The sequence below is a fragment of the Tupaia chinensis genome, unplaced genomic scaffold (assembly GCF_000334495.1).
Source record: "Tupaia chinensis unplaced genomic scaffold, TupChi_1.0 Scaffold000359_1, whole genome shotgun sequence".
Lineage (NCBI taxonomy): Eukaryota > Metazoa > Chordata > Mammalia > Scandentia > Tupaiidae > Tupaia > Tupaia belangeri.
In genome coordinates this window covers 2,477,443-2,484,526 of record NW_006159855.1, presented here as the reverse complement: position 1 = coordinate 2,484,526, position 7,084 = coordinate 2,477,443, and the positions used below count along the sequence as shown (strand labels likewise).

Sequence of the window (7,084 nt, the reverse complement as noted above, 5' to 3'; positions counted from 1 at the left end):
GGTGAGCAGCTATCTGTGGCACCAAGTCAAGTGGGTCCAACTTACCCTCTATCTAAGGTGTTTCTGTCAGGCAGGCCCGCGGGCTATCTATGAAAGAAAATACCAGGCATGCCATTGTGATTGACAAGACCCAAAAGCTTATGTGTCAGGAAGACTGGCATCCTAGTCAGTGGAATAAATAGCATATCAGAGTTCCACATTTGGAAAATTTCATTTCTTAGGCTTTACATCTTCATTTAGTTTGGGGTCATCTGTCTTAAATATCTGAATTATTTCCCTAGGAGACACTATTTCCAACCCAAGTGCTGCAGGAAACCTCATTAAGTCTTTCTAGATCCTTCTAGTTTATGCAATCTCTCCAGCTCTGGTCATTCCTAATACATTCACTTTTTTAAAAAAGAATTATTTTATTTAACTTTATTATTATTATTTTAATTTGACCAGAGAAAGAGAGAGGGAAAGTGATAAGGCAGTCCATGAGGTCCAGGACTCAAACCAGTTGGCCATATGGGAGTCCAGTGCTACCATGGCACATGTCAGCCCCTAAGGTTTTTGCCATAGAGCATGTGTACTCACCGGAGAGACAGAATCAGTGAGAGGCAAAGTGAGAAATCACCCCCCAGGGAGGATGGCCACACTATAATCCCTTCTCCTCCACTCTCCTCTCAGGATTTTGGGTGTGCACACACGCACACATACCTGGCAAGCTTCAAGCCGCTGGATCCGCAATTCAAACCTGTGGAGTTAGTCAGGTGGGATCCAGTGCCTTAACCACTATGTCACCTGCTGGCCCCAATAATATATCACTTCTTCTTTTTTTTTTTTTTCGCTATAGGGCGCATGCGCTTGCCAGAGAGAGACATAGAGACAGAAAGCGAGAAATCACCCCCCCCCAGGGGGGAGGGTCAAGCCGCAATCCCCTCTCCTCCAATCTCCTCTCGGGATCTTGGGCACGCATGCACATGCTCCTGGCGTGAGTTCTAAGCCACCGGGTCTGGGACACAAACCACGGTTGACTACGTGGGAATCCAGCAACATAGACATCACGCTAACTGCTGGTTCCCAATAATACATCACTTCTAAGATTACATGACAGGACTATGAGTTTTGTCTTGATAGGGTAATCAAATGTCCTAGTTTACTTGGGACTGAGAGGTTTCCTGACATGTAATTTTTTAGTGCAACACCTAGGAAAGTTTTGGGCAAATTGGGACAAGTTGGTCACACTAGTTGGACTGGTCTCTCTCAGATTATTTACTCTAGAAGAAACCAGATGCCATGTTGTGAACCGTTCTAAAGAGGTCCACATGACAAAAAACTGAGGGAGACAAATTTGGTCAACAGCCAACTACAAAATGAGTCTTCTATAAAATAGGCCAAGAAGAATCACCAGCTACCAACAACCACATGGGTGGAGTCTGAAAGCAGATTCTCCTCCATGTAAGACTTCAGATGAGGTTTCACTCATTCTACAGCTTTTTTCTTTTTTTTTTGAGAGGTTTTTTTGATAATACATCACTTCTAAGATTACATGACAGGACTATGAGTTTTGTCTTGATAGGGTAATCAAATGTCCTAGTTTACTTGGGACTGAGAGGTTTCCTGACATGTAATTTTTTAGTGCAACACCTAGGAAAGTTTTGGGCAAATTGGGACAAGTTGGTCACACTAGTTGGACTGGTCTCTCTCAGATTATTTACTCTAGAAGAAACCAGATGCCATGTTGTGAACCGTTCTAAAGCCATTACGCTAACTGCTGGTCCCTCATTCTATAGCTTTTATGAGAGACCTTGACCAGAACCATCCAGCTATGTTGGCCCTAATTTTTTTTAACTGTTTCAATCTCTTCCATGAGTAAGACAGAGAGACAGCACCCCCTAACATGATTTGATACTGTGATCCATCCCTAACCCTTGCCAGCCTCAGATAAAGAGCACATGTATGCCTGATATACTCAGGGAGTTTTCCTGACCTGAACCTAAAACCTTCCCATATAGGTAAGTCTCACAGAGTGTCAGACCCCTGGCCCTAAATTTCTGACTCACAGAAACTGTTACACAGTTCTGGTGTTTATTAAATTGCTAAATTTTGTGGTAATTTGTTATGCAGAAGCAGATAACTAATTCTGCAGATCAATGAAAATGAACGGAAGTGGTAAGTTGGGTTTTCAGGGCCTACTACAATTGGGTGATTTTCTCTAGCAGCTCTAATTAACTCCAGATCATGTGTTTCTCCTCTTTGTATGTCAGTGACATACAATGTTGAACACTGTGGCTTGGTTTTTGTATTTTTAAAAATATTTATTTATTTTTTAATTTATTTGTTGTGATTTTCAAGCCATCAGATCTGGAACTTGAGCCACCCGTGGGAATCCAACACCTTAACTGAGTTTAAGCCACCGGGTCCGGGACTCGAACCGCGGTCGACTACATGGGAGTCCAGCGACATAGCCATTACGCTAACTGCTGGTCCCTCATTCTATAGCTTTTATGAGAGACCTTGACCAGAACCATCCAGCTATGTTGGCCCTAATTTTTTTTAACTGTTTCAATCTCTTCCATGAGTAAGACAGAGAGACAGCACCCCCTAACATGATTTGATACTGTGATCCATCCCTAACCCTTGCCAGCCTCAGATAAAGAGCACATGTATGCCTGATATACTCAGGGAGTTTTCCTGACCTGAACCTAAAACCTTCCCATATAGGTAAGTCTCACAGAGTGTCAGACCCCTGGCCCTAAATTTCTGACTCACAGAAACTGTTACACAGTTCTGGTGTTTATTAAATTGCTAAATTTTGTGGTAATTTGTTATGCAGAAGCAGATAACTAATTCTGCAGATCAATGAAAATGAACGGAAGTGGTAAGTTGGGTTTTCAGGGCCTACTACAATTGGGTGATTTTCTCTAGCAGCTCTAATTAACTCCAGATCATGTGTTTCTCCTCTTTGTATGTCAGTGACATACAATGTTGAACACTGTGGCTTGGTTTTTGTATTTTTAAAAATATTTATTTATTTTTTAATTTATTTGTTGTGATTTTCAAGCCATCAGATCTGGAACTTGAGCCACCCGTGGGAATCCAACACCTTAACCACCATGCCACTTGCTGGTCCCTTTGTTTATTTTTAAGCTGTATCTTTTGGTAAAATAAATAAATTTAATTTAATTTAAAAACACAAAGATTAGCTTTCTTTTTCTTTCTTTTTTTTTTTTTTTTTTTTTTTTTTTAGTAATTTGCCTAAAGGCACATGTACTTGCTGAAGAGAGACAGAAAGTCAGAAAGCAGACCCCTCACCCCACATGGAGGGGTGATCAGGCTGCAATCCTTTCTCCTCCATTTCTCTCTCCCTCCTTTATGAACACACCTGGTATGTTTTTCAAGCTGTTGGATCCAGGACTTGAACTACACATTCGGCTATATGGGATCCAGCCACCTTTACCATGCCACCAGCTAGCCCTATGAATCTTTCTTACTGAACATTTTTATCATAAACATTTCAGTTGGCATGAAGGTAACCTGTCACTATTTCGGCTATGAAAAGCACAACTTTTAGATGCCTTTATTGCTTTGATAATTTCTCAAATATTTAGAAAGAAATTTCATGAATGTTATATTAGAAGGCATTCTTTTATACTTTCTTCCTCCCCTAGGATTTTTTTTTTTTTGTTAGTTTTGGTATATGGTATGTATACTTTCCAGAGAGAGACAGAGATGGAGATAGCATGAGAGGGAAAGTGAAAGAGAAAGGATGGCCACACTGCAATCCCATCTCTCCTCCATTTTCCTCTTGGAATTTTGGGCATGCACATATGTATGCCAGGTGTATTTTTCAAGCCCCCTGGGAATCGAACCTTTCAGTTGGTCATGTGGGATCCAGGTGCTCACGCCACCTGCTGGACTTGCTTTGTCAGAGGGTGTGCTCACCTGCCAGAGACAGAGAGACAGGAAAAGGAGAAAGAGAAAGCACCCCTCAATGGGGTATGGTCACACCACAATCCCTCCCTGGTTCTAAAATGGCACATAAAAGCCAGTTAATTGCAAAATTTGTTGTACTTTTATCTTTTGACATTGGTTAACTCTATATTTAACTTGTTGAGGAATTGCAGTTATTTTCCATAGGGACTGGACCACTTTACATTCCCACCTGCAGTATATGAGGCTCCTAATTTCACTGTATCTCCCAAACTTGTTATTGTCTGACTTTTAAAAAATTATAACCATCTTCTTATATACATATATTATTTGGAAATAACTAGACTTAAAGAATTGTACATGGGAACCAGCAGTTAGCATAATGGCTGTCGCTGGATTCCCACGTAGTCGACCGTGGTTCGTGTCCCGGACCCGGTGGCTTAAATCTCACGCCAGGCCGTGTGCGTGCGTGCCCAAGATCCCGAGAGGAGAATGGAGGAGAAGGGATTGCGGCGTGACCATCCCCCGTGGGGGGGTGATTTCTCGCTTTCTGTCTCTCTGTCTCTTTCTGTCTGTCTGGCGAGCGCACGCGCCCTTTAGTGAAAACCTCTCAAAAAAAAAAAATTGTACAGATAGTAGGAAGAGTTCCAGTGTATCTTTCACTCAGCTTCCTCTAATGGAAGAGTACCCATATTTTGAAAAAAAAAACAAGACATTTAGATTTGGTCCTAGTTGGCTGAGGTGGGTATTAGGAGTTTCAACCAGTCCAAGCAAACGTGGTTTTAAATAGAGGAGTCTGAAGTCGGCGAGAAGAGAGTCACCTCAAAGTGCCCAAGGTAAGAAAACCAGGAGGTGGAGTTCGCGGAGTCCAAAGCTAAATCCTCTTAGCAAGGGTCAAGGTCGGGGAGGAGGGGACTTCCTGATGACCCCACCACTGGTGGCCTCATCACACTTGCATCGTCTGGTTGTTTTCTAATCCACTGGGCTGTTTCCTCTCCATCCGGACTGTACACTCTTGGGACGTTCACACACTGCTTTAAAAGTCTCTCACAGCGTCCACCCTTACGCGAAAAGCACTTACTGAAACCACCTCGGTCGTCAGCTTCCGGTAGCGCGGCAGATAAGCTCGACCTGAGAACGCACCGCCAAGCGACACGTCCAGCGCCACACCCAGGCCCGCCCGGGCGCCGGCACGCACTGGCCACTCAGGGGCCACTTCTGCACGCCCAGACCCGAGAGACGGCTCCCGATTGGCCAGGCGTGCACGAGGGCCCGCCTTCGAAGGATGCCGGGCCCCCACTCCTCCCATCTCCCCTGGGCCGCCGCCTCCGTGACAGGCCTCCGGGCTGAGCGCGGGAAGTGGCTTGCGGTCGGTTCTCGGCAGGCGAGGGCCGTAGTGAGAAGGCCCTCCTACGGCGAAGCGAGGCCAGGCCAGGAGGCTGGGCTCGGAGCGTCTCGAGTTCCCCGCCAGGGGGGGGCGGAGCCGTGTTGGCTCCCGCCCCGGAAGCGGAAGTGCAGGAGTCGCCGGGTACCGTCCAGTGTGAGCCTGGCCCGTGCGCCTGCCGTTCCGCCCGCGGGTCACTTCGTGCCCTCTCTTCTGCTAGTGTCCCGCTCGCCGACCCCACCATGCTGTCTCTAGACTTTCTGGATGATGTGCGGCGGATGAACAAGCGGCAGGTGAGTTTGGCCGCCTTCTGTTTGTCCTTCGACACTGCCGACTGCAGGGCCCGGCAGACCCCTTGGGCCCGGCAGACCCCTTGGCCCCGGCGTGAGGGCCTGAGCGGATTTGACGCCCGGATCGTTCCCACCTTGGACTCTGCGGCCGGAGGCTGCTTTGTCTGCTCCCTATTTTTAGCCCCCACCTGGTTCCGGGACTGCCTGGGGTGAAGCGGTGTCTTAACGTCCCATTCCTCCTCCTGGGGCTGGGAACGAATAGAAGCCGTAGGGCGTTTTGTCAGTGGGAGTTGGAGTTGCTTATTATTTTAGGCAGCGTAGGACGGCATACTGAAGCTTCTCCAGTTGAAGCGATTCCTGATGGAATAGCAGAGACGAGGTTTAGCAGTTCGCTGCTACCCCGGCTTCTGGGGCGCTAAGGGAAGGCGACTAGAGGCCTTACAAAAGCCGTTTTGCTGCTTTCAGCCCTCAGCCAGCTGCACCAACTTTAAGTTAGACCGCTCAGAACTTGGAGTTGGAACAGTTACTCAGAGTCCACTTAGCAGTGAGGAGGCGACTGCCTTCAGAATATGTTTTATCATCCAAACTTAGTGGCACAGGGTCTTGAGATTTTGTCTCCTGATTTTGCTCGTAGGTCCTCTGTCTTGATCTCCTCCATAGTACTGAGGGAGTACTGAGAGTACTGTCGTAATTATTTAGTCATTAGAAAAGATTGCTCCTTTTTGTCTTCTGCACCAGGTGCTTTTTCGTCGTTTTGGTCACATTGGATCATTTTACAGTATTTTGTTATGATTATCTTGATGTCATTATTAAAGTTTATTTCTTGGACTTGTACTTTGTATTTTTTTTTTTATTTATTTTTTTGAGAGGTTTTTGCTGTAGGGCGCGTGTGCTCGCCAGAAAGACAGAGACAGAAAGCAAGAAATCATCCCACCCACCCCCTCACCCACGGGGTGGGGGACGTATAGCCACACCGCAATCCCTTCTCCATACTCCTCTCCGGGATCTTGGGCATGCAGGCACATGCACCTGGCGTGAGTTTAAGCCACTGAGTCCGGGACTCAAATCGTGCTGGCCTACATGGAAGTCCAGCGACTTAGCTATTACGCCAACTGCTGGTCCCGGATTACCCACTCTAATGGCTATTTGGATAGCAGATTGTTTTCTGGATTTTGTTCATTCTTTCCTTTCTACCACGCTAAGTATAATTCTGCCGGCCCAAGTATAACTCTTCTTTTTTTTCTTTCTTTCTTATTTACCTTTACTTACTTACTTACTTATTTATTTTACTTTGACCAGAAAGGGACAGAGTGAGAGAGAGAGACAGAAGGTGAGAAAGACAGCTGCCGGGTCAGGGACTCAAACTGCAGGTAGCCATGTGGGAATCCAGCGCTCTTAACTACCACGCCACCTGCTGGCCCCAAGTATAACTCTTCCTTCTTTCTTTCTTTTCTTTCTTTCTTTCTTTCTTTTTTTTTTTTTTGAGGGGTTTTGT

General features: G+C 45.8%; 1 protein-coding gene across 1 annotated transcript in view; it reads left to right on the top strand.

Moving 5' to 3' along the window:
- The first annotated feature begins 2,850 nt into the window (after positions 1–2,850).
- The window catches only part of SEC11A (SEC11 homolog A, signal peptidase complex subunit), a 36,279-nt gene continuing 32,045 nt past the window's right edge, over positions 2,851–7,084 (top strand). The window contains exons 1-2 of the mRNA XM_027773537.1: positions 2,851–2,863; positions 5,300–5,592. Coding sequence (XP_027629338.1) covers positions 2,851–2,863; positions 5,300–5,592 — 306 coding nt within the window. The remainder of the gene's footprint in view (positions 2,864–5,299; positions 5,593–7,084) is intronic.